Genomic DNA, 27,714 nt, shown 5'->3' on the forward strand with positions numbered 1-27,714 from the left:
GAATTTCAGCATTTCACATAGGAGGAAAAAAAATCCAGTTCTTAGTTTTTTAACTCTGCTTTTTAATTTTATGTTCTAAAATATATCTACAGTCTACCTCTCTAAGATTATTATTGAAGTCTTTCATTGTTAAAGCATAAAGGTTCCTACTTATAATCAAATTATATGTTCCAAATTCAAAATTAAATTGTCCTTGCCCACTGTTGAGCAGTATGTAAATAATTTTAAAAAATAGCCATGTTGGGACTTCCCTGGTGGTCCAGTGGTTAAGACTCCACGTGCCCACTGCAAGGGGCACAGGTTCGATCCCTGGTCGTAGAGCTAAGATCCCGCGTGCCACACAATGCGGCCAAAAAAATAAAATAATAATATAAAAAAGTAAAATAAAAAATAGCTGTGTCATCCAAAAAGTTTTGAAATTCTTCTATCTACTCTGATAATAAATTAAAGTTTAAAAAAGTTTAAAATGTTAAAAATTTTTGTTTTAAGTAAAACTTATTTTTTTAGCATTTCACTGTTTTCGTTCTGAATTTGTAATAGTTATAACATGTACAGACCATGTGTGGTTTTCAAAATGCTTATTTTTTCATACGTGGTAGACTTTGTTTATGAAAGTATAAGGGAGTTTTTTTGTTAATGTAGTGGTAAAGAAACCTATGTATATCTTGAGAGTATATATTAAAAACTTTCTTTAAGAAATGATGAGACGTATCTTTGACTCAATAGGAAATGTGTGTTGCTATAAGCAAGCCTTAGTGTCTGCTAACCTGCTTTTTTTTTTTTTCAGTGTAAGCACTATAAGTTTAAGGACTTTTCAAATTTAGGATTATATAAATGTTTTTACTTCTCTTATTTTTACCTGTGACATCACTAGTTATAACATGAAGCTTTATCATCTAAGGACACATTTGGTTCTTTTATGAGCCATTTAATTTTCATCTTTTCTGTGATCACACTTCTTGAACATGTGGAATGAAAATGTAATTTCATACTCTTTATGATGAAAAAGAAAATATATACCCTTATTGCAGGATGAGGGTATTGTTTCTATCATGAATACATTATCATATCCTAGGTAGCCTGGAAAAGTGAATGTCTCTGAAAGTATGATACAACTTTTGTACTTTATCAAGTTTTATTTACACAGCAGTTTTCAGAAACTGTTGCCAATGGAAACTTACATTTGGACAGTGTAGTCTGCAAGTACTGTTTAGTGAGAAGTGTGTTGTTCTTGAGTAATTATTCTATTTGAATTTATGCAGCCTGGGTAGTTGTTAGACAACCTTGGTAATTGCTAAGCTCTACTTATTCTAAGAGGACGCTGTCTTCATGGATCATAAGTTTTCGGGTTTCCCCCAAAGTCATTACTTCTGCTTTAAATTTAGTGTGACAATTCAATAGCTATCAGGTAGTAGTGGAGTAGCTTTCTTCTGTGTAAGACTTGGCACACAAATAGTTTTGTGTAAAAGTAACAGTTATAATTTCTCTTAACAGCTGTGACATCTTATGAAGATCTTGGACTCTTTGCATTTGGATTACCTGGAAAGGTAATTATTTTTTTCTCCTTGCTGTGTTCAAAATCCTGAAGGGAATTTTTCCTTCCATTTCCAGTTAGAAAAGACAAGTATATATAAGAGAAAGAAATTAAGGGAATAAAAGGAAACTAAAATGAAGAAAGAGAATGATGGGAGCAGGAAGAGAGAGAAGAAATCTCTGTGCCCTTCCTAAAAATGCATTGATAAATTTAATTCAACACTTAAATTTTTTTAGTGTTTTTTACCCTAATGAAGGAGAACAATGGCTTGTATAATTTTAAATCAGTAACGATGGCCTGCTTTAAGTTTTTCTTATTAATTTTGATTATATTATCTGAGTAAATTCTCGTGAAGACAGGACAAGACAGAAGCATAGAATTAAACTTATAGCATGTTTAAAAAAACTGATAATTAGAAGATCATATCATTTAAGAGCTGAACAGTGCTAAAAGATGATCTAGATGTCCCCTCATTTATAGGTTAGGAAATTAAGGCCCAGAGAAGGGAAGGGGCCTATTTGTCTACAATTACTTAGGCCAGTATTACATAGGACTCCAGACTCAAAATCTACTACTTTTCCTCCTTAGAATAAGAGAAATAACAACAGTATTTATTGGGCATTCATCTGTGATAGGCATACTAAACTAATTTAATGGGTAGAGGAAATACTGTCTTCTTCCACAGGTAATCAGTAGTTAAATATTATTGTTAGTGCTTTAATAATTTTTTATTTCTGAAGAGCTATCATACTTCTAAAACCCATTTACATGTTGGTTCCAAACAGGACTTTTTCTTTGTAAATCTGTTGTTTGTATTTTTTGTTTGTTTTGTTTTTAATATAAAACGATGCTGTATTTGTAGATTGCCGAACTAACTTCTTAGAAGTGAGTCTGGGAGGAAAAAGATATAGCTATGTAATGGTGGGGAGGAATGTGTATTTACATTCAAATTAACTTTGGTTTTAAAGCACAAAGAGAATATTTAAATCATACTGTGTAACCTCATGGTTTGGAGCTTATCTTTTTTTTTTTTTTTTTGCGGTACGCGGGCCTCTCACTGCTGTGGCCTCTCCCGTTGCGGAGCACAGCTCCGGACGCACAGGCTCAGCGGCCATGGCTCACGGGCCTGGCACGTGGGATCTTCCCGGACCGGGGCACGAACCTGTGTCCCCTGCATCGGCAGGCGAACTCTCAACCACTGCGCCACCAGGGAAACCCTGGAGCTTATTTTAATAGCCTGAAACTTGAACTAAATGGAGACTATGTTACTTTTGAGGGTAAAGGTTTTTGTTAATCATCTAAACAATTTCTCTTTCTCGAAGATCAGGATGTTTGGTATAATCATGATCAATTAACTGTATCCAGTTTAATCAAGGAAGAAGAAAATGTTATTTATATAAGAAAACTCTCCAATTAATTTAATATAATCTGTAAACATGCCTAAGCATCATCACTGTTATTCCACATTGGTGTTTCCTGCATTCCTTGGATAGCAGCAGACTCTACAAGAAGAACATGGATTATTGAGAGTCCCCTTTTCCTAAAACTCTACAATAGTTGCATTATCATTTTAATGTATGCACACAGTTCTTAGTAGGCAGATACACAGACAGAGAATACTCTAAATGAGGAGTTGTTTGTTTCATATTTTCTCTCAACTTCCACAGTTGGGTTGAAACTTTCCTATTTCCTTCTTTCCAGATATTATATGAATATGGATATGACATATGATAGGGTAACATTGTTCTGAAAATTAAATATTTTTGAAATGCTTTGAACTTTTTAAGGAAAATTTTTAATTGTTTATAAATGGATTTATGTACTTGTCAAACAAATATTTATTGAGCAAATACCATGTGCCATGCACTGTGCTAGGCACTGGAAATATCGATAGATCGATAGATTGATGGAAAGATATACTGACTTTCTAGATCAAAAATGCTTAAATTCAGACAAAAAATGGGAAGATAGTCATCACTAAGCTGATATTATTGCTTTTTGCAGTATATTCTTAGAAAAATCCAAATTTCATGTGTGATTGACAATAGGTATCAATTGCATATGAAAAATAGTATACAAAAATTTCAAAAAAGTCTTTTCACAAATAACTGTGAGTGACACTTTGGAACTAATTTTTAAATGGGTTGATATGTAGAGATTTTTCTGGAAAATGTTAGAGTGCAGTTACCACATTCAAAGACACCTTGCCAAGTGTTTCTATCATTATCCCTGCTTTCCAGACCCCAAGGCTTTTAGGTCTCAGTAACTTAGTTTATTCCCAGGATAGGCAAATGCTGTGTCACTGATGGAATTTCTAGGAGAGGAAGGGTCATCTCTTCCCAGTCCATGTAGTAATGATCTTAGATAGCTAGTCAGCTCGAAACATACATTGGAGGTACAGATCCACCAAGATATAAGTGACTGAAAGGCCCAAGTGGAAGCAGAATGTTTAATCATTTCTCCTGAGTACATCTGATGACCAAGAATGGATAAAGTGTTATCCTGAGTTTCCCAGGAATGTCATCAAAGATCACAAGTTAGCAAGCCTGCAGGCTGAACATAGTCCTCAGGCATATTTTGTTTGGCTCAAATCTTTTTTATTTTTAGCTGATTGCCAACAAAGAGTTATGACATTTTAAAAGAATTCAATTTCTGACTTTTCTTGAAAAAGCAGAAGATTGAGCTACACTGGATTCACATTCTCACATGTCAGCAACTGGCCAGAGCTGTGCAGCAGCTGCCCCATTTTGAAACGGGAGGACTTCTCCAATATATTACACTCTTCACCACCTCCTGTTGTCTTGCACTCAGTCTACTTCATATTATTGAGTTTAAAACATTTTGCTTCAATTTTCAGATGTGAGAATATGTGGGCTCTATAGAGTTTTCTGCTCTAGACTTTATTAATCCCTGCGACAGGGATGTTCAAGGCTTGGTGTATGCCAAGCTGATACACTCCGCAGACTATATTATTCCCTTCTGTGCAGTACGGCATTGACACAACACACCTGAGACTATCTCAGTCTACCTAACAAAGCAAAGTGATAAAACCAGTAAAAAAGGGAGAATGAGAGCAGATAGATTCAATTTCAGTTTTTTGGTACTTTGATAACCATTGATTACTAGCTTTTTAACACTTTTAACTATTTAAAAATGACTGCCAAGAAAACTTACAAAAGTGTTCTTTATAGTAACCATGGAACTATTAAAGAAAGGTTATGTGATGATTGTTAGTTTTATATATTACAAATGGCTGGCAAAGTGTATTCTTTTCAGTTTCTCTTCACTCAATTTCTGCATCTGTTTTTAAGTCATAGTTATTGGATTTTAATAAAATACTGATCCTTTTGTATTATTTCCCCTTTCATCTTCTGAATACATTTGTTGTTTTTTAGATGGTGGTAGCAGGCACCATAATAATTCAAAATATTGGAGGTAAGCAATTGAAAGTGCACTGCTTATGCATAAATGTGATGGAAATGATTTCCTCCTTTGGCTTCTTGCCTTACTACAGGTCTAGCTGGGAACCTGAACCTCTGTAGACATAGGTGTCTCAGAAGCCCTGTGTGTTGTCCTCATTACTCTTTTTTTTTTTTTTAAATCCTTTTTAGCACTTGTAGGACAATAGTTTCTAAATTCAGTTGCAGCTAAACCCTTGATTTCAATCTTGTTATTAGGTCTGCCACACACCTCTAAAGCATGGGCTTTCTGTAGTTGTAATAGTGGTGAGGTACCGCTTGCAAAAACTCTCCAGGTGATTCTGAAGTATTTCTCTGTACTTTTGTCCTGATCGCCCCCAGTGACATGTACTGCTTTAGAGGGAGTGGTGTTCCATGGCTGTGTCAGGTGTGGAAAGGCAATCTTCTTTGTAACCAAGAAATTGAAAATGACCACGTGGTTTAAAAAATAAACAAACTTGGGCTTCCCTGGTGGCGCAGTGGTTAAGAATCCGCCTGCCAATGCAGAGAACACGGGTTCAAGCCCTGGTCTGGGAAGATCCCACATGCCGCAGAGCAACTAAGCCCATGCGCCACAACTACTGAGCCCGAGCGCCTAGAGCCCGCGAGCCACAACTACTGAAGCCCGAGCGCCTAGAGCCTGTGCTCCGCAACAAGAGAAGCCACCGCAATGAGAAGCCTGCATCCTACAGCAAAGAGTAGCCCCCGCTCGCCACAACTAGAGAAAGCCCGTGCACAGCAACGAAGACCCAACGCAGCCAAAAATAAATAAATAAAATAAATAAATTTATAAAAAAAAATAAACAAACTTGAGACAAATGAAAAATACTCTCACATTTATCTTGCATCTTGTTCCCATTAAAAAATGATCCTGAGGGGCTTCCCTGGTGGCGCAGTGGTTGAGAGTCCGCCTGCCGATGCAGGGGACATGGGTTCGTGCCCTGGTCCGGGAAGATCCCACATACCGCGGAGCGGCTGGGCCCATGAGCCATGGCCGCTGAGCCTGCGCGTCCGGAGCCCGTGCTCTGCAACGGGAGAGGCCACAACAGTGAGAGGCCCGCGTAACAAAATAATTAAATTAAATTAAAAAAATATGATCCTGATATCAAGAACTATGTAGAAACAAAAATTACTTTTAATTATTGATAGTTATTGACTAAATGTATTAAACATTTAAATCCAAAATACTATGGGAATCATGTTTGTATATGTTGTAAAGAAGTTACAAATGCTGAACGATATCTTAATTTTCTTTTACCATTGACTGGAGTGCTAAATAAATACTTTTACTTTAAGGTTAAATACAGAGAAGGTTGATATGCACTTTGGATCTTATTCAAGAAGGTATGGTCAGAGGAAATTTTAATCTCATTTCTTATCTGTGATAGTTCAAAATAATTTAAACATGACAGCTTTAATAAAGTTTAACTGATACTCGAGATATGAGCTATTTCACTTTAAGTATTGTTCAGCAAAATTCCATCTTTAATGAGTTTCTTGGTCAAGGAAAAAATTAACATTCCAACAATAAATTGTATTTGCCATTGTTTTGGAAATCCTGAACATTCATGTTTTAATTCTTTGAATTTTCAGGGCAAAAAAATACATTATTGAAGGAGAAGAATACTTTCTTGGATGTTGTACCAAATAATTTCCTTGTTAACACACACTTCACTCTTCACATTAGCAGTTAGTAACCAGTCTCTTACCTAATGAATCTATATAATATCATTGAGTTTAAGATCTACTTTGGAATACTTTATTTTAGCAAATATGTATTGCTTAAATGTGCACTTGTAATGTCGCTAATGTGAAAGTATGTTTTGGTATTTTCAATCCCTTATTTTCCTCTCTATATGATTAGTAAGAACCATCAAGCACATTTTGTTTGGATTAGGGTTAACTATTGTTTATTTTATGTAGAGTTTTCAACCCAGGACTTTGGATCTAAATTTGTGACTGGCAAAATGCCTGCTGTTGTATTCTCTGTATCCTTCACCCTGATCTCTTCCTTGTTCCCTAATCTGGTGTGCAACTGTTATTGGACATGACTCTATTTTAGCACTTGCTGTTATTAGGTTGAAGTTATCTCTGTATATGCTTTTACTTCCCCACTATATTGTCAAGGATTATGTCTTATTTCTCTTTGTAGTCCCAGAACCTAGCACAATACTTGGAACTGGATAAACCTTTTTTTTAAGCTTAATGGAGCTGAATATGATTTATATGTGCTATTTCCAAGTACTTTTTAATATTCTAGCTATATTTATCAAGAAGAAAAGGGGACTTCTAGACTGATCACTAGCTTTAAATATTTGAAAAGCTAAACATGAAATATAGAAAGATACTAGACTAATTTAGTATTGTTCTGGAGGGCAGAACTGGTTCTAATGGGTAGAACTCTACAGTGAAGCTGGTCTGGTTTCATTTGGAATGCTAAGCTGTGTGATAATGGAGATGGCCTACACTCCTTTGATAAAGCTCTGTATCCCTGAAGACATTCAAACAGAGCTGGTTGGTCAGTTGTCAGAATGTTCTAGAAAGAATTCTGAATTTGGTGGCAGATAAATCATCAGTTCTTCCAACTGTTTGTTGATTTGCTTGCTTGCTTTGTTTCAGAAACTTTTTTTAAAAAGTGACTTAGAAGCAATCACAGAAAGTTTTAATGTCCCTCAAATTCAGAAAAGCTGGTAATGCTTATTCAGTTTTTAGAATAATGTCCTCATGATTTTCTTCACATTGGTTAAAAGTTTATCTATTGAGAGCCCACTAAATAATAACTGAAACATTTTCAGAACTTTTTTTTCTTTTGTCTTAGCAAGATGTGCATATAATCATTCCTTTATTATAATAGAATTGGAAGCTTGCTCTTGTGAGCAGAACACTGGGTTGGAAGTCAGATACGTTGAATTCTTTCTGCTCCAATCTCTGCCATTAGGTAGCCATGTGTGTTGGGAAAATTCCTCTCAGCTTCAGTTTCCTCTTTGTTAAATTGCTGGGGGTAGGATGGGAAAAGCACGAAGCTTAAGGTCCCTTCTTACCACAAAAGTCACCTTCTAATTTAGCACTTTGATAGGCATGTTAATTCCTTCAGAGCATTAAAATATTTTTATTACAGGAAAGTTTTGTGGGAGGGTTATTCTTGGTTCAAAAGATGATTTGGTCTTTTCTTAGGTATCTTTAACAAGTCAGAAACTATTGCTCTAAAAGCTTTCATGGATGCTGTTCTTTTTCAGAAAGGGGAGTCTCAGTTCTTAGAACTACCCTTTAGGGCAGCCACTGAGCCTCTGAGGTTAAAATCTAAGAACTCCAGGCTTACGAAGTAATTTCTTGATTAATCTAAGCTAGGTCCGTGGAAGCCCTTAACAGCGCTAAGCCATGTATGCTTGAGAAGAAACAGCATACTTATTTGGGAGGATCTTTAATATGTTGTGCATATGATTTATTTAATGTTATTCTTTCAAAATGGATTTTGACTTTTCCCTTTGTTAATTGGAAATACATTGGATATTTATAAGATGGTATGAAGTGTATAGCATCAGATTAAATTTTTGCACTTCTTACATGCCTATCTGCATATATAATATAGTTCAGATAGCATTTTTGAAAAATAGTATATTCACTATTAGTATACATGCTTGGAGTTTTTCAGTGGTTGTTTAGAAATGAAAAATAATATAATAGATTGTCTTTAGGTCAAGCCTCCTCCTAGACACTTTAATTATACTTACAACAGCCCTTCAGGGTAGATGATATTATCCTCGTTTTACAGAGGTCGAAATCAGTGCTCAGAAGGGATAAATGACTTGCTTACCTTTACCCATTAATACAGCCAGGACTCAAATCTCACTTTGTCTACTTCTAAAGGCTTTGTTCTTTCTGCTCTGATATAGTAAATACTTGTAAAGCTATGAAAAGATTAAATGTTGAGGATTTTTAAAACTCATTGGGGACAGGAACTATGTGTTTTCATAACTTGACCTAGTTTCTGGTAGAGGAACTCAATAAATAATATTTGTTGAATGAATGAGACATTTAAAAAAATTCTGTTTAAAAGCCTAAGATTTTGCTTCAAGGAGACAATTTTATATACTATATAAATGATAGAAAGAAACTTGAAAGTCCATAGAGTGGTTTATAGTTTAGAATTATATAAAAATTAAAAGGTTGAAAATATTGAGGAGAGTTAGATCTTATTTATGTAAAATAGATAAAGTATTTTAATATCATCTGCTTTCAGGTTGGATAATCATGTCTTAGATTAATGCTTCCTGACTCTTATTCTTTGTAACATTTAAACATTTCTCAGTTTTCTTGGGATTCTATGCCCCTGATGAATCTATGAGAAAAATGAAACAGGGGCCTTTAGAAGCAAGATGATCATGAATTGTCCTTGATCAATATTTGTTACATGGATCTTTTAGTAAGACTCAGTTTATTCCCTGCATCTTTGTATTCCATATATCTAAGTAATTTTGCTCATTCATTTATGCTCTTAAGTACGTAGCACTTAGTAGGTGTTTAATAAATCTTATTTATTATAGGAAGAAAGTAAGGAATAAGAGAAGGAGGGAGAGAAGGAAAAGCCAGTGACCTGGTTTGGTATTCCTTTAAAAAAGGAAGATCAACTGGCAAGAGAAGACCACACAAAATACATAAGTGAGCATATGGTTTCTTTAGGGAAAAATCGACTGTCAGAACTTCACAGAAAACCTTTTTTCCCCAGTACAATCACACACCAAGTATTAGTCACAGGGCACTAGTGTGGTCTGACAAATAGATTGGAAAGATCTACTGTCTTTGAAAAATCTCTAAACTTTATAATAGAAAAAAATGTGACTCACTAAATTTAGCACTCTTTTTTTCTAGGGTTATGGAAACCATTACCTTTAGAAAATGGAGAGCCACGTAGTAAAATACTACTTAGAAGCAATTCCTGATTGCCTCCCAACACTGATGAATTAGGGGCCCAAAATAGGCCAGAGCCAGAGCCAGAGAGGCCCCAGCTGCCCGATGCCTCAGGCACTGGAGGGGCATTTGCTGAGAGTCATTGTTGCTTGGACATAAAGTCAGAAAAGAAGCATCTGGGAGTTTTAATATTTAATGCTGTTAGAGAGAAGAGAACTCTGGCTGAGAGTTTGAATTTAGCGGACTACAAGTTAAAGGATTAAGAACTGTAATAGCAAATAAGTACAGGTAGTTTCCACATAGTTCCTCTAATTGTGTTGCATTATGAGATTCTTTTCCTAAAAACCAAAGTAAGTAGTTTCACAAGTGTTTGAACTCCTGAGATAGACCACTCAGTTGGCTAAAGTATCCCTAGAAATCAAGCAGTAAACCTCAAATCATCTTTAGTCATGTTGAAAGTCATGTTAACTCTGATGAGTATGTGATAAAAGTGAAGTTAATTGATGTTATTTCTGGTTTCATATCTTGCCCAACTCAAAACGCAAGGTGAGTGGCTCCTGGGAGTACGTTAAATTCTTATTTTGCTCTTTTAAAATATGAAGGACCACTATGGATAGCATATTCTTTCCTTAGTTCTTTAAAGGAGAATAAAGATTGAGTCACTGTTACATATTTTGGAAGGGAAACCCTAAACATTAGTAGACTTACTGAAACCTCCTGAAATTGCTAGAATGACCCAGATTTTCCAGCCTGGCAGAGATCCCACAGACCTACTACAGCAGCCTTGATTAACGCCTCAGTTTGGGTATCTAAGTTTTAAGAGAAACTCGGCAGCCCTTTTATGTGGTCAAGTAGCACAGTTTCTAAATCTCATAAGCAGAAAGGTATAAATAAGATCATTCTCAGTTGAGAGCTGTAAAAATTTCAAATTCTCAGTATTTTTCAAAATCGTGATTTAATATTAAGTTAGAAACCCTTTGGCTTTACTTTCTTACTGAAATGTGTGTGTGTGTGTGTGTGTGTGTGCGCGTGTATTTTTTGCGGGGGGTGGGGGTAAGGTAACTGAAGTCTTTCAGAATTACTGGTTTGTACCATCTCCTGGGATACAGGGATTGGGAGTGCTGTTACAACGCCATCTGCTGGTCGTCTCATCTGTAGTCAAACTGCGGCTTTTTTGAGGCCTGAATAGTATTGTCCAGAAATTCTAGAAAGCACTGTCTTAAAATAGGAGAAATAAAGGAAATTTGGAAGGGGAGTATTTCTTACAAGTCCTTCCTTTGACAAAATTTACTGGTTACATGTCACTTTAAAGAGGTTTTGAAAATATTGTATTTCTTAGTAACAATTGTTAATTGAAGTTTAATTATAAGGTTCTCAGAATAGTAAATATTCTGGTCAGTTTTTATTCAAGTTTAAGATCTTGATAAATAGTAAAACAAAGATATATATTTTCCAAGGGTTATGGGGGGGAAGTTCCTCCATATATTTTTGATTTCCATTTGTGCACAAATTAGGGAAATGACCTTGTTTTCAGAGTTTTTTAAAGTCTTTTTTAAAAATGAGAGAGATTGTGTTGTGTATTATTTTGAATGGAGATATAATTTCAGTGGCATTTGGACATTTATTAGGAACACCAGGTTAATAAGACACATTAAATAGAATAAACCAGTTGCTGTCCATGACTAAAAACATGTTTGAAGTAAAACTGAATCTCTCTTAGAAGGAAAGGCAAACATTATTTCCTCCCATAGTACATCTGTTTAGAGCTGGCTGACTAATCCTTCAAGAAGTTGCTGAACTTCTTCCAAGTGCTGAAAACCTAATTCTGTTTTAAAAATAGATCTACATAATCTTATCTTCATACATGTTTTTAAGTGTTTAACAAAAAGGATAATTATTTTTGTAAATTAATGGTTTCTTAGGTCCACACTCCAATTGAAGCTTTGTCGTTTTTTTTTTAAGGGAGTCCTAAAAAGTAGCCTATGAGAGTACAGGGTTTGTGGGAAGAAGAATTGGTTTTTGTATTAATTTTTTTCAATTTCAGTATAGTGTTAATATCTCAAATATGTGAGAACAGGACACTTTCTCTTCCAAACTACAGTAATAGCTGTAGATGCAATAGAATCGTAGTGGTAAATGCAGTAGTCCTATCATGAAACTTCTTAGCCTGTCTGAGGAATCTTGACTAAACACTTTACCAAACCAGCTACAAACTGAAATGAAAACACATCTCAAAGTGAAATGAACATTATAAGTGTTTTTAACGCTTCTAACTAATGTTCTGTGTTGTAGAAATTCTTTATTTTCTTTGAACCCAACTGCTAAACTGAGCATTCGGTAGCAATTTGTTGTTTAAATGGTGATGAAAAGAAAAAAGAACAATGCTGGGGAGTGGTCCTTTTGATAGACTTTTCTTATTTCTTTTTCCTGTGGTGGATTTCTTCGCCACTTTGCTTCTCTGCACTTTCTCATAACATAACAGTTAATAGTGCAGATTTCTCAAGCCAGATGGGCTGCTTCCACCATCACTAGCTTGGGCAAGTTACCTCTTTGTGCTTCCATTTCCTCACCTGTGAAATAAATAATATCTACCTCACAGGTTCGTGGTGAGGAAATAAATTTAAACTTAACTTTAAATGAGGAAATAACTTGCAAATCACTTAGAATAGGCATACTAAGCCCCCAAATGTTAGCTGTTCTTATAATTCTTCTCCTCCAGAGCACTTTTCCCTTTTGTGTTTTTGACATCTCTCCCCTCAGCCTGCATGCTCCCAACTCATGTGTTTCTCTTTATGATTAGATCAACCAATATTAATACCTTACTACTTGCTATTGCCTAATCAAATTTTACCCTATTTTAGTCATTTCTTAATAGAACAGTTGCTTCTCCACATGGCTTTTAAAGAATACTTTCAACTTCTGTGTTTCGATTAAGTTGACAGATTTTTTATTTCCCTCCCAGGGAAATAAATTTCTATTAAATGAGTTCTATTTGTTATGTTTAAAATGAAGGAGAAAAGAATACCTATTTAGTTAATATGGTGAAACTAAATGATTTGTAATGGTTGAATACCTGTCACCAAGGTATGTCTTCTAGCCCTAATTCTGGCTTTGGTGGTATGAAGGCCAGAACCACTTAGCTATAACCATGGCTCTTGTGGATGACCCTGTTACAGCTATTAATTTAAAGGACAAAATGGTGTGTCTTGTATTAGGAGTCTATACTATGTATCGATGTCAGCAAAAATCATTTACAAGTTCTTGCTTATGACCTGTCTCTAAGATAAGTCCTTAAACACTTCCTTATGCTATTAATAGAAGACATGAGATGAAAGGTGTTGGCAAGCAGCTTTTGGAGCTAGTGAACCTTTGGGTTAAAAACAATGGATATATGAGCATTCCTATTGAATTTGTATCTTTAAAACTTTTCCCCTTTATTTTATTGAGCTGACTGTTCTTTTTATGTAAATCTAAGATGTATTCCTAACTTAATGTATATTCAGTAATTTTTGTTTGTCTCTGTACTACATATAATATGTTAAGGTGCTAGTCCTTGCATGAAAGTTTTCTTGTGGTTAGGAAAAAATAATCTAGACAGTGAAAAGGATAGTGTCTTTCTTTGTTTTACTTGCTTAATCAGTGGAGTTTTTCCCCATCATGAGCTCTGTGGTTTTGTAGCTCTTAAAACAAACACCAGCATTCTCTAAGAAGCAGTATTTTACATGTTTTATTATATTTATATCTTGTATGCTGAGATCTTTTCTTCTGAGAGAGAAACATATGTTTGGTGAGTTCATATTTCTTGAAATATACATGATTCTTCAGACTGGAATCTAATGAAATAGGACTCCCATTTGAAAACCAAAGAGTTAAGGCTACAACAGAGGATAAAAGTGATCAAATGATTAGCCAGGGGCTAATAGAAATTCTGGGAAGAATGACAGATTGTATATTAGGAAGAAATATGATCTCATATTCATTGAAGCTTTTTACAACTAAAGATCTAAAAGAAATAATAGAAAATTACTGAAAGAGATGAATGTCTGAAACTTTAGAAAAGCATGTGGTATTGGATTAATCCAAGCAAGAAAGACTGATGGGCAGATAATAAATTACATTGTGTAGGAAGTCTGCATTCCTTGTTTTCAAGTACTTTTTTTTTTCCTTGCAAGATATATTTAAGTAGCTCTAGGCCAGTTTCAGAATATTCAATTCATGATTTTCATCATCACACCATATGTGTATGATTCTTTGGAATAGATAAAGTATTATAAACAAAGACCCCCAAATCCTTTAGTGGTGAAGGTTAATCTAAACCTTCCTTCTGTTCTGTACCAAATTGGTAGCATTTTTCCTTATGAGAATATGAACAACTTAGAATACCTTTTCACATACGATTAATTGTAATGTCCCATAACTAACAGAGAGTTTGGAGAAATGTACTGTACTTCTGCTGAGGAAAAGGCTTTATTTCAACAGCTGTACTTCTGCTGGGAAAAAAGGAATAGTCATAAACTGGAAAATGTGAATATGTATATTTTCATTGCAGAGAAGTGACTATTTACTTAACTGTTCTAAATTTTACTTTGCCATAAGTACATGTTGTTTTACCAAAAAAAAAAAAGAGAGTGTATGTGTTTGTATATGTAAGCGTTGCCTATCTTCATGTAAATTTATACACAAACTAGTATATATGCTTTTTTTCCCCCCAGGATCGAGTGGTCACACAGCACTGTAATAATTGTGAAGTTCAGCTACTTTTAAATATGTTTATTGAGAAGCATACATTCTTCTTCTTAAACTCTTTGAGCCTTTTAATCAGTTTTCCCCCACATTTTTGCCATTCAGCCTTGGCATTCATTTGTGTTCTTAGTTTTTGTAGGTCCAAGGAGAAAGTGAAATGTTTCCTGAAATATAAATAAGTAATAAAATTAACATGCACACAGAGTACACTCTATTCTTCATGGACATATTCTTGTTGGCTCTTTTTTAATATATACTTAATCTCTGGGGGAAACAGAGATTATTACTCTGTTAAACTGACTCTAAATCATCTGGGTTTCTATATACTTAAGCATTTAAGTTTAAACTCAAGTATTTACATATAAATGAGTTCTGTATTCTGTAACCATATTAAACATTTCCTAGTGTATGATGGAAGGTTAATAAGATGTGGGGTTTTTTTATAGCTATACCAGAAATAAGATCATTATTAAAATGCTATAAAAGTTCTTGGATCCTGTCTGATAGAATGTGAGAAATAATGCTAGCTTCAGGTTTTGATTGCATAATACAGATGAGCCCTGTTAATAAAATTGAATAAAAGTTATAAGCTTTGTCTATTTAATATGCTTAATAGTTGCAATTGAATCTTTTCTCATCTGTTTTAGAGGACAACTTAAAATGTAACTCACTGTGCACTTTGTTATTGTTTTATAATAACGTGTCCAAAATGTGTGTGGGAGGACAGTGGCAGAGAAAAGGAGAGAGAGGAAGTGAGACTTCTGGGGGGAGGTCTCTCTCTAGTAAGAAAGAACAAATAATCAAAATTATTAGCTGTACTTATTTATCTCCTGTGTCTATATCAAATGTTGCTAAACTAACTGCTAATGCCTTGGACAGAGGAATAACATTAAGAGTTTTGGCCAAACTTCAAGCAAAATTTCATTTATAAGTAGGCTATAATCAAGATGCTTTCTTTTACCTAAATCATTTGCCTTGGACTTGAAATGTAAACAAAAGATACCTAATGAGCTTACCAATTATTCTTCTCTACAAAGTTATTTATCTCCATTTTTATCTCCATTCCTGGCATATATCTATCTTTGAGGATAGTGCAGTATGAATTAATCTTCCACATGCTGTTGTAGCCCAAATGGACATCCATATTTCTGGATAGATTGTTCTTTAAATGGTTAAAAATTATAGAATTCTAATAGGAACTCTTTTTATTCTGTTTGCAGCTATGTCATCTTATCTTTTAATTATTAAAACAGAGCTTCCTGCTGCTATTTCAGAATTTTTGTCTGGAGACCATAGTGGGTAAGAAAAAATATTTCACATTGTATCCATTCATTTATTAATTCAATAAATACATATTAAGCCCTTGTGGGAAGTAAAATAAATGTAGCCCCTGCCCTCAAGACACTTACAAATTAGGCAGAGGCAGAGTAATAATAGAGAAGAAAACACTGCAGATGTCTAGTGATGCTCCGTTATGTGCAGAGCACTGCACTGTGAACCCTCTGATGTGCCAGTGTAATTCTTGTATTCCATGGGGGCATGAAAGGACAGGACAGGTATGAGCTAGCTCTTGGAGAAGAGTAAAGGAGAAATTTCTGGACATGAAAGATTGGGTGGGGGATGGAGGAAGGCAGAAAGCACTGACAGTAAAGGTCTTAGTGGAGGGGAGTGGATAATTCTGCTGCCACTTTTCAGCGAACCATAGTGATAAAGATAAATCAGAGTGATAACGTTACAACATACTTGTGTAAGATCCTGTTATACAGCATTATTAGAAAAAATTTGTTTCATTTCCTGTTTTTTAACAATATTATAAACAATACTAAACCATGTTACACTGCCCTTCTCCTTTCTTATTTTAAAAATACTGGGCAGCTCAATATCAAAAAAACAAACAACCCAATCCAAAATGGGCAGAAGACCTAAAGAGACATTTTTCTAAAGAAGATATACAGATTGCCAACAAACACATTAAAGGATGCTCAACATCGCTAATCATTAGAGAAATGCAAATCAAAACTACAATGAGGTATCATCTCACATCAGTCAGAATGGCCATCGTCAAAAAATCTACAAACAGTAAATGCTGGAGAGGGTGTGGAGAAAAGGGAACCCTCTTGCGCTGTTGGTGGGAATGTAACTTGTTACAGCCACTATGGAGAACAGCATGGAACAGTTCCTTAAAAAACTAAAAATAGAACTACCATATGACCCAGCAATCCTACTACTGGGCATATACCCTGAGAAACCATAATTCAAAAAGAGACATGTACCACAGTGTTCATTGCAGCTCTATTTACAATAGCCAGGACATGGAAGCAACCTAAGTGTCCATCGACAGATGAATGGATAAAGAAGATGTGACACATATATACAATGGAATATTACTCAGCCATAAAAAGAAACGAAATTGAGTTATTTGTAGTGAGGTGGATGGACCTGGAGTCTGTCATACAGAGTGAAGTAAGTCAGAAAGAGAAAAACAAATGCCATATGCTAACACATATATATGGAGTCTAAAAAAAAATGGTTCTAATGAACCGAGGAGCAGGACAGGAATAAAGACACACGTAGAGAATGGACTTGAGGACATGGGGGAAGGGTAAGCTGGGATGAAGTGAGAGAGTGGCATGGACATATATACACTACGAAACATAAAATAGATAGCTAGTGGGAAGCAGCCGCATAGCACAGGGAGATCAGCTCAGTACTTTGTGACCACCTAGAGGGGTGGGATAGGGAGGGTGGGAGGGAGACGCAAGAGGGAGGGGATATGGGGATATAGGTATACGTATACCTGATTCACTTTGTTATACAGCAGAAACTAACACAACATTGTAAAGCAATTATACTCCAATAAAGATGTTAAAAAACAATACTGGGTTCTAAAGACTATTGACTCATCTCTTTTTTATAGCAGAAAAAACCCAAATTAATTATACTTTTCCTTTTACTACGTATAACATGAAATTTTTAGAAAAATAAACTTGAAAAGACTAAATGAATCCTTTTAATTGTCATCAAATTATTATATATAGTTTCTAAACCACAACACTAAAACCTGTCAGACTTTTAGATTTAAATGTTTGGTTGTTTTGCTCCAATATTTGAACTTGTTCTGGACTGCAGGACAAGTTTTCAAAATTGAGTTTTAGATTTTACAAGTTGGCTTCCATGAAAGAATTCTACTTAGACAACTGCAAATACATATTTATAAGGAAAATATGGTATAGTTTAAATCTGAATAGGAACCATCAAGAATATGTGATTGAAAAAAGGTAAGTAGAAGCCCTTAATGATTTTTCATCATTGGAATATATTGTGCCTTTGTATAGGTTTCCACATTCATTATCACATCAGATACAGCTACCTTGTTTTTTATTTTATCTATAGTTTTATCTAGTTACTTTTAAGTTTTTTGCTCTTATTTTGATCAACAGTTGCTAAATGACATACTTATGTGAAATTTGCCTTTGTATTTGCTGTAAAAATATTGAAGGCAACTTCTATTACTCAAAAAGTTCTGTGCAAAGAACAAACGTATGGACACCAAAGGGGGAAAGCGGCAGGGAGCAGGGTCGTGGTGGGATAAATTGGGAGATTGGGATTGACATATATACACTAATATGTATAAAATAGATAACAAGAACCTGCTGTGTAAAAAAAATTTTTTTAATTCTACGCAGTAAATTTCTTTTATAATTTAGGGCTAAGAACTCAAGGCAATAAGAGGTGAAATAAAGAATGTTAGACTAAGAGTAAATTCTCTCCATTTCATATTCAGTAACCTCAGGAAATTAATTTAACTTCTTTTGGCCATATAATTTAATTTTGGGCCTGAGGTTTCTTCGTCTGGCATAATGGTGGTGCCAGTACTGCCTTCTTAACAAAGTTGTTGAGATGACCAAATAAGATATTATAAATATACATGCTTTTGTAAGCTGATAGCATAGTGTAAATGTGGAGAATTAAGCAACTCCGTAATGTCATATGTCAGTTATACCTCAAAAAAAAAAAAAAAAAGAAGGAATTCTAGTAATAATAACTATATAAAGGTAGTTTTTCCCTATTTGCTCTGACTGCCAGGAAGGTCAGAGTCATATTTGAATGTATTGCATAAACTATGTTAATCCTACTAGTTGTTACATGTGTTCTCCTTTTTCTTGGTCCTGAATTTGGTGACTTCTCGTTATTTTCTTTTTTATTGTCATATATCACAAGGACAAAAATACATATAAAATTTTAGAAATAATTAAGGTAGTATGTGACAGAACTGTTAAAACTTAGGTCGTCTTTTTCTAAAAGTGATGCTTTTACCATAGCTTCATTTTAAATCAGTTGTCATTTACTTTATTGGTTTTTTTCTCTGATTTGTTTAAAGAAACAAATAAAAATTAACTCCATTTTATTCATATTAGTAGAAAATTGATAAAAATGTTATTTTTACATGTCAGAAATGAATTTTTAAAACTGTATACTTCAAAATACTGTGGCCAGTTTGCATCATCTCCGTTATGATGTTTTAAAATTGCACATCTTTTTAACAGCCTCATCTTGTTTTAAATGTAATGTATATTCACTTATTTTGGATTTCAAAGTTTTGAAAAGCATTAGTAAGTGACTAATTATATTAATTGGTTAGAATGCAGTTAAATCATTAGTCTTTAAACCTTAATGCTGTAAAATAATTAAGACACAAATGTTATGGTAATTGATTTAACTATCTGGGCAGTTTATTTCTAGGTAGAGTTACAGAGCAATATTTCCTCTGTGAGATTAATCTGATATTGATATACTTTTAGGGTTTGAATTACAATGCATTGCAGTTAAGAATTTTCTGTTGTGCTTATTTTCTGTGTTATCGTGAGATTTGATGTGCCTTTGTGAAAACTAAACCTTTATAAAGATGTTATCAAAAAGAAACTTTATTTTCATAATATCCTAATTTCAAAACTTATTATTAGAAGTCAGAAGCTATAATACTTATACCAATTTTTTATGAGGCATCTATATTTTCATAGAATAACTTATATTCAAAAAAATCTATGGCTGTTAAAAGTTGGAAGCTCTCTGTTAACATTTAATGATCTTGTCAGCGGAATATGATTGACACAATTAAGTTGTCTTGCATTTGAGTTACATAATTGATATGGGATGTGAGTAAGATCCTAATTCAGAACATATGATACTCTTGTTCCATTCGAGAATGAAATTAAAGCAACTTATAAATAAATCTGGTTTTCATTAAAATACGGGAAAAAATCTGCATGCCAAAGCCTTTGCAATACAGCTAAGGATCTATACTCTATATTTCATACTTGGAACATTTTTATCATATAGGATTAAATCCACAGATCAAACAAGTTTTCCAGGAAGTATAAAACTTTTTACTCTAATTCTTTTGGCTTGAAGAGAGTGTATATTTACAATAGATCACAGTAGGAAAATAGGGGTTTTGTTAGATAACTCTTTTTTCCCCCACTTAGGAAAAAATTTCAGGTTAGCATATTCTTCTAAAATCTTGAGTTATAAAATGTGCTTTTGCAACTTCTTTGTACTGGCTTGTATTTCTCAAGCTGGAGTTTTATTTTGTAAGTTTAATCATTTCTGTTCCTTGGAAAATATCCATTGCCAAGCACAATTCAGTTGACTGTGACATGCACATGAAATTTAAACTAACTTTACTGTGCATTACTGTATTGCCTTTATTTATTTATTTATTTATTTTTAACATCTTTATTGGAGTATAATTGCTTTACAATGGTGTGTTAGTTACTGCTTTATAACAAAGTGAATCAGTTATACGTATACATATGTTCCCATATCTCTTCCCTCTTGCGTCTCCCTCCCTCCCACCCTCCCTATCCCACCCCTCTATGTCATCACAAACCACTGAGCTGATCTCCCTGTGCTATGTGGCTGCTTCCCACTGGCTATCTGTTTTACATTTGGTAGTGTATATATGTCCATGCCACTCTCTCACTTTGTCATAGCTTACCCATCCCCCTCCCCATATCCTCAAGTCCATTCTCTAGTAGGTCTGTGTCTTTATTCCCGTTTTACCCCTAGGCTCTTCATGACCTTTTTTTTTTCTTAGATTCCATATATATGTGTTAGCATACAGTATTTGTTTTTCTCTTTCTGACTTACTTCACTCTGTATGACAGACTGCAGGTCCATCCACCTCACTACAAATATCTCAATTTCGTTTCTTTTTATGGCTGAGTAATATTCCATTGTATATATGTGCCACATCTTCTTTATCCATTCATCCGATGATGGACACTTAGGTTGTTTCCATCTCCGGGCTATTGTAAATAGAGCTGCAATGAAGATTTTGGTACATGACTCTTTTTGAATTATGGTTTTCTCAGGGTATATGCCCAGTAGTGGGATTGCTGGGTCATATGGTAGTTCTATTTGTAGTTTTTTAAGGAACCTCCATCCTGTTCTCCATAGTGGCTGTATCAATTTACATTCCCACCAACAGTGCAAGAGTGTTCCCTTTTCTCCACACCCTCTGTAGCATTTATTGTTTCTAGATTTTTTGATGATGTCCATTCTGACTGGTGTGAGATGATATCTCATTGTAGTTTTGATGTGCCTTTCTCTAATTATTAATGATGTTGAGCATTCTTTCATGTGTTTGTTGGCAATCTGCATATCTTCTTTGGAGAAATGTCTATTTCGGTCTTCTGCCCATTTTTGGATTGGATTGTTTGTTTTTTTGCAACAAAAAGAATAAAATATCTAGGAATATACCTACCTAAGGAGACAAAAGACCTGTATGCAGAAAATTATAAGACACTGATGAAAGAAATTAAAGATGATACAAATAGATGGAGAGATATACCATGTTCTTGGATTGGAAGAATCAACATTGTGAAAATGACTCTACTACCCAAAGCAATCTACAGATTCAATGCAATCCCTATCAAACTACCACTGGCATTTTTCACAGAACTAGAACAAAAAATTTCACAATTTGTATGGAAACACAAAAGAACCCGAATAGCCAAAGCAATCTTGAGAACAAAAAACGGAGCTGGAGGAATCAGGCTCCCTGACTTCAGACTATACTACAAAGCTACAGTAATCAAGACAGTATGGTACTGGCACAAAAACAGAAATATAGATCAATGGAACAGGATAGAAAGCCCAGAGATAAACCCATGCACATATGGTCACCTTATTTTTGATAAAGGAGGCAAGAATATACAGTGGAGAAAAGACAGCCTCTTCAATAAGTGGTGCTGGGAAAACTGGACAGGTACGTGTAAAAGTATGAAATTAGAACACTCTCTAACACCATACACAAAAATAAACTCAAAATGGATTAAAGACCTAAATGTAAGGCCAGACACTATCAAACTCTTAGAAGAAAACATAGGCAGAACACTCTATGACATAAATCATAGCAAGATCCTTTTGACCCACCTCCTAGAGAAATGGAAATAAAAACAAAAATAAACAAATGGGACCTAATGAATCTTAAAAGCTTTTGCACAGCAAAGGAAACCATAAGCAAGACCAAAAGACAACCCTCAGAATGGGAGAAAATATTTGCAAATGAAGCAACTGACAAAGGATTAATCTCCAAGATTTACAAGCAGCTCATGCAGCTCAATGCCTTTATTTTATTTTTTTATTTTATTTTTTTTTACAGGGTAGAGGGAAGTGGGGGAGAAAGTTTTTCTGTTTTTTTTATAAATTTATTTATTTAATTTAATTTAATTTTATTTTTGGCTGCGTTGGTTCTTCATTGCTGCATGCGGCTTTTCTCTAGTTGTGGCGAGCGGGGACTACTCTTCGTTGCGGTGTGGGGGCTTCTCGTTGTGGTGGCTTCTCGTTGTGGAGCACAGGCTCTAGGTGCATGGGCTTCAGTAGTTGTGGCACGTGGACTCAGTAGTTGTGGCTCATGGGCTGTAGAGCGCAGGCTCAGTAGTTGTGGCGCATGGGCTTAGTTGCTCCACAGCATGTGGGATCTTCCTGGACCAGGGATCGAACCCGTGTCCCCTGCATTGGCAGGCGGATTCTTAAGCACTGCGCCACCAGGGAAACCCAATGCCTTTATTTTTGATGAATGGTAAAGAAAAGCATTGTATTTATAATTGCCTGTATTAAGATAACTTAATAAAAATAAGAAATGATTAATATTAACCAGTAGCCAAACCAGGGATAGAGAAATTATTTTTTGCAATAGTTATTTTTAATATTAGGAATTAAAAGTTTAATCCTATGAAGAGAGTGTAAAGAAATCACAATCTTGAGAAAAATGAGGCAGTATCTGAAAAAATACCATAAATTCAGAGTGACTCTTGAAGAATAGAGAGTATTTCCATTGCTTCTATTACTAAGATCATCATCATCCTTTTGCTGATTTTGCAGACATAGAATGAAGTTGTTGAACCAGATGATCTCTGAGGTCCCTTCTAGCTCTAACATTCAATAATTCTGTGATTCTGAGTTAACTGCTGGCAGGAGGTGAAGTTATCTTCTGGCCCCCAGTTCAGTGCTCTGGGCAATCATGTGGCTTCTACAGACATGAGTGAATTGTGATCTCAAATTATAAAGTTATAAAGTATATAATAGTGTATGTTATAAAGTTCAGAATTTCAAAGTGTTCCTAAGATTCTTATACAGGAGAAAAGAGTCTTTGGTCCTGAGGATTAACGTGCTCCCTTTGCCCAGCTCTCCCTTCGTGACAGCAGGGACAGCAGAATTAACAGATGGAATCTACTTTGGTGTGCCTCTGGGCCTTTTTTTTCCCTTGCACTGCAACTGTCTGAGTCTCTTTTGGGTCCCAGAAGGAAGGAGATTTCAGGCATAGAGCCCTGGGCTTTTTGCCAGCTTCAGAAATTTAGTTGCCAGGTGTTCTTCAGTGAGGGTTATTTTGAAGTTCTCATTTTCATATGTATTCAAGAGTGATTAGAAGATGAATATGCCGAGGAGTGTCATGTTGTATTTGTAATCTCTGAACGCTCTTAGAACGTCCTGCATACCAGGACTTGAGGGGCATGTGCAAATGCAGGCCCATTAGCTAGAAATACTTATGTGTAGGTTTTAGTTTCTGGCACATGCATTTCCTAAAGACATGAGTTAGGGTGGAGAAGGGTGAGCTGTGCTCATGGTGTTGCTTCTGCTGTTGCTCCATCTCTTGTTCTGTTAAAGAGGAAGTTGTCAGCACCCAACAGTACCTTTTATTGTGTATCTTTTTTTATTTTTTGGCTGCACTGCATGGCATGCGGAATCTTAGTTCCCTGACCAGGGATCGAAATCGCACACCCAGGGAAGTCCAATAGTACCTTTTAAAGTTACATTAAAGAGGACTTCTTCGTACACCAAGGTGTAAAAGAGACACAGTGAATCATAAAGTTTGTGTTAGAAGCCATGGGCTGAAGCCCATGTAGAGGAAAACCTTTTCTTTCTTTCCTTTTTTTCTTTTTTTAAAGTGAGATATTTACATATAACAACACTGTGTAAGTTTAAGGTGTCCAACATGTAGATTTGATACACTTATATACTGTGGTATGATTACCACTGTAGTGTTAGCTAATACCTCCATTACCTTATGTACTTATCATTTCTTTTCTGTAGTGAGAATATTTAACATCCAGTCTCTTAGCAACTTCCAAGTATATAAAATAGTTATGTTAACTATAATCACGTTGCTTTGCATTAGATTCCCAGAACTTATTCATCCTCTACCTGCAAGTCTGTACCATTTGATCAACATCTCCTCAGTCCCCCTACCCACCAGCCCCTGCTAACCACCATTCTACTCTGTTTCTACAAGTTCAGCTTTTTTAGATTCCACAAATATGTGATACACAGTATTTGTCTTTTTCTGTCTGACTTATCTCACTTAGCATAATGCTCACGTTGGTCTATTGATGTTATCACAAATGGCAAAATTTCTTTCTTTCTCATGAGTGAATAATATTCCATCGTGTGTGCGTGTGTGCACCACATCTTCTTTATCGATTCATCCATTGACAGACACTTAGGTTGTTTCCATATCTTGACTATTGTGAATAATGCTGCAATAAACATGGGAGTACAGATATCTTCTTGATATCCTGTTTTAATTTCCTTTAGATGTATGCCCAGAAGTGGGATTGTTGGACCAATCATATGGTAGTTCTGTTTTTAATTTTTTGAGGAACCAACATACTGTCTTCCATAGTGACTGAACCAATTCACATTCCCACCAACAGTGCACAAGTCTTCCCTTTTCTCCATATCCTTGTCAATACTTGTTATCTCTTGTCTTTTTTTTTAAGATTTTTTTTTGATGTGGATCATTTTTAAAGTCTTTATTGAATTTGTTACAATATTGCTTCTGTTTTATATTTTGGTTTTTTGGCCGCGAGGCATTTGGGATCTTAGCTCCCTGACCAGGGATCGAACCTGCACCCCCTGCATTAGAAGGCGAAGACTTAACCACTGGACTGCCAGGGAAGTCCCTCTCTTGTCTTTTTGATGATACCTATACTAACAGGTGTGAGGTGGTATTTCATTGTGCTTTTGATTTGTATTTCCCTGATGATTAGAGATGTTGATCATCTTTTCACATACCTATTGGCCATTCATATACCTTCTTTGGAGAAAAAAAATGTCTATTTCCTCTGCCCATTTTAAAATTGGATTGTTTGATTTTTTGCTATTGAACTGTGTGAGTTCTTTATGTATTTTGAATATTAGTCTCTTATCAGATATATGATTTGGAAATATTTTCTTCCATTCCGTAGATTGCCTTTTCATTTTGTTGATTGTTTCTTTTGCTGTACAGAAGCTTTTTATTTTGATATAGTTCCTTTCATTTTTGCTTTTGTTGCTTGTGCTTTTGGTGTCGTATTAAAAAAAAAAAACTGTTGCCACGACCAATGTCAAGAAGCTTTTTCCTTGTGTTTTCTTCTATAAGTTTTATGGTTTCAGGTCTTACATTTAAGTCTTTAATCTATTTCAAGTTAATTTATGTGAATGCTGTAAGATAGGTTTCATTTTTCTGTATATGGCTATCCAATTTTCCCAGTACAATTTATTGAAAAGACTTCTTTCCCCACTGAATATTCTTGGATCCTTTGTTGAATATTAGTTGACAGTATATGGGGTGGGGAGGGGGTATTCCTAGGCTCTCTAGTCTGTTCTGTTGGTCTGTGTGTCTATTTGTATGCCAGTACTATATTGTTTTGATTACTAAAGCTTTGTAGTATAGTTTGAAGTCAGCTGTGTTTTCTTTCTCAGGATTGCTTTGGCTATTTGGAGTCTTTTGTGGTTCCATACAAATTTTAGGATTGTTCTATTTTGGGAAATAATGTCATTGGAATTTGATAGCGATTGCATTGACTCTATAGATAGCTTTGGATAGTATGGACATTTTAACACTATTGATTCTTCTGATCCATGAACACAGACTGGATATCTTTCCATTTGTCTGTGTCTTCAGTTTCTTTCATTTAAGCCTTATAGTTTTCAGTGTACTAATCTTTCACTTCCTTTGTTAAATAGTCATAAGTTTTATTGCTTTCATGCTATTGTGAATGAGATTGTTTTCTTTATTTCTTTTTCAGATATTTCTTTGTTAGTTTATAAAAACACAACTGATTTCTGTATGTTGATTTTGTATCCTTCAACTTTACATAATTTGTTGATTAGCTCTAACAGTTTTTTGGTTGCAGTCTTCAGGATTTTCTATATATAAGATCATATCCACAAATAAAGACAGATTTACTTCTTTTCCAATTTGTATGCCATTTATTTCTTTCTCTTGCCTGATTGCTCTAGATAGGACTTCCATGTTGAATAAGAGTGGAATAACTATTCAACTATGTTGAATAAGAGTGGTAAGAGTAGGCACCCCGGTCTTGTTCCTGATCTTAGAGAAGAAGCCTTCAACCTATAGCCTTTATTATATTGAGATTTGTTCCCTCTATATCAAATTTGTTGAAGGTTTTTATCATGAAGGGATATTGTATTTTGTCACATGCTTTTTTTTGCAGCTATTGAGATGATCATATGATTTTTATCTTTCATTCTATTAATGTGCTATATCATGTTGATTGATTTTCATATGTTGATCCACCCTTGCATCCCATGGATAAATCTCATTTGACCATAGTGTATGATCCTTTTAATGTGCTGTTGAATTCAGTTTGCTAATATTTTGTTGAGAATTTTTATAATATATTCACCAGGATTATTGGTCTGTAGTTTTGTTTTTTTTGCAATGTCCTTATGTGGCTTTGATGGTAGGGTATGCTGGCCTCATAAAATGAGTTTGGGAGTTTTTGCTCCACTCCAATTTTGGGGAAGAGTTTGAGAAGTAGTGGCATTAATTTTTCTTGAAATGTTTGGTAGAATTCACCAATAAAACCATGGGTCCTGGGCTTTTCTTTGTTGGTGGGTTTTTGATTACTGATTCAGTGTTCTTACTCATTATTGGTCTGTTCGTATTTTTTAGTTCTTCCTGATTCAGTCTTGATATATTGTACATTTCTAGGAATTTGTCCTGTCCATTTTCTTAATTTAACAGGCAGTGGGAGACTTTGGCTCTCTGGTAGTGAAAGGATACATTATAGCCAATTGGAAATTCTGAGAGCATCTACCAAATGACTTGAAAAAGTAATACCTATTGTCTTTGATGCTCCCAGCTCTCATATTAGCATGAATTTTACTTTGTTACCATTGTGCATATATGTTACCATATGCATAAGTATATATGCATATGTTTCAGTGTAAAAATATGACAGCTACATTGCAGAAAATTTAGAAGAGAAAGCAAATTAAAATTATGCAATTACCTAATCACTGTTATCATTTTATTTCCTTTGAATTTTTCCCAAAAAGCATTTTTTCAAACATAGTTAATAATATTTATTTTGTATTTCTATCATTAGTATTTTCTATTTTACTAAATGTTTTTTTCAAAAGCTGCTTAACATTCCATTGGGTGTGCTTTTTTTAAAAAAATTTTATTGGATTATAGTTGATTTACAATGTGTTAGCTTCAGGTGTACAGCAAAATGAATCAGTTATACATGTACATATATCCAATAAAATTTTTTTTAA

At 34.7% G+C, this 27,714-nt stretch overlaps 1 protein-coding gene across 1 annotated transcript in view; it reads left to right on the top strand.

Moving 5' to 3' along the window:
• Nucleotides 1-27,714, top strand: part of SLC38A6 (solute carrier family 38 member 6) — a 76,653-nt gene that overhangs the window by 25,021 nt on the left and 23,918 nt on the right. Inside the window, exons 4-6 of the mRNA XM_030855159.3 lie at nucleotides 1,495-1,547; nucleotides 4,930-4,969; nucleotides 15,864-15,942. Of these exons, the coding sequence (XP_030711019.1) occupies nucleotides 1,495-1,547; nucleotides 4,930-4,969; nucleotides 15,864-15,942 (172 nt within the window). The remainder of the gene's footprint in view (nucleotides 1-1,494; nucleotides 1,548-4,929; nucleotides 4,970-15,863; nucleotides 15,943-27,714) is intronic.

Source organism: Globicephala melas, chromosome 2 (assembly GCF_963455315.2).
Source record: "Globicephala melas chromosome 2, mGloMel1.2, whole genome shotgun sequence".
NCBI lineage: Eukaryota > Metazoa > Chordata > Mammalia > Artiodactyla > Delphinidae > Globicephala > Globicephala melas.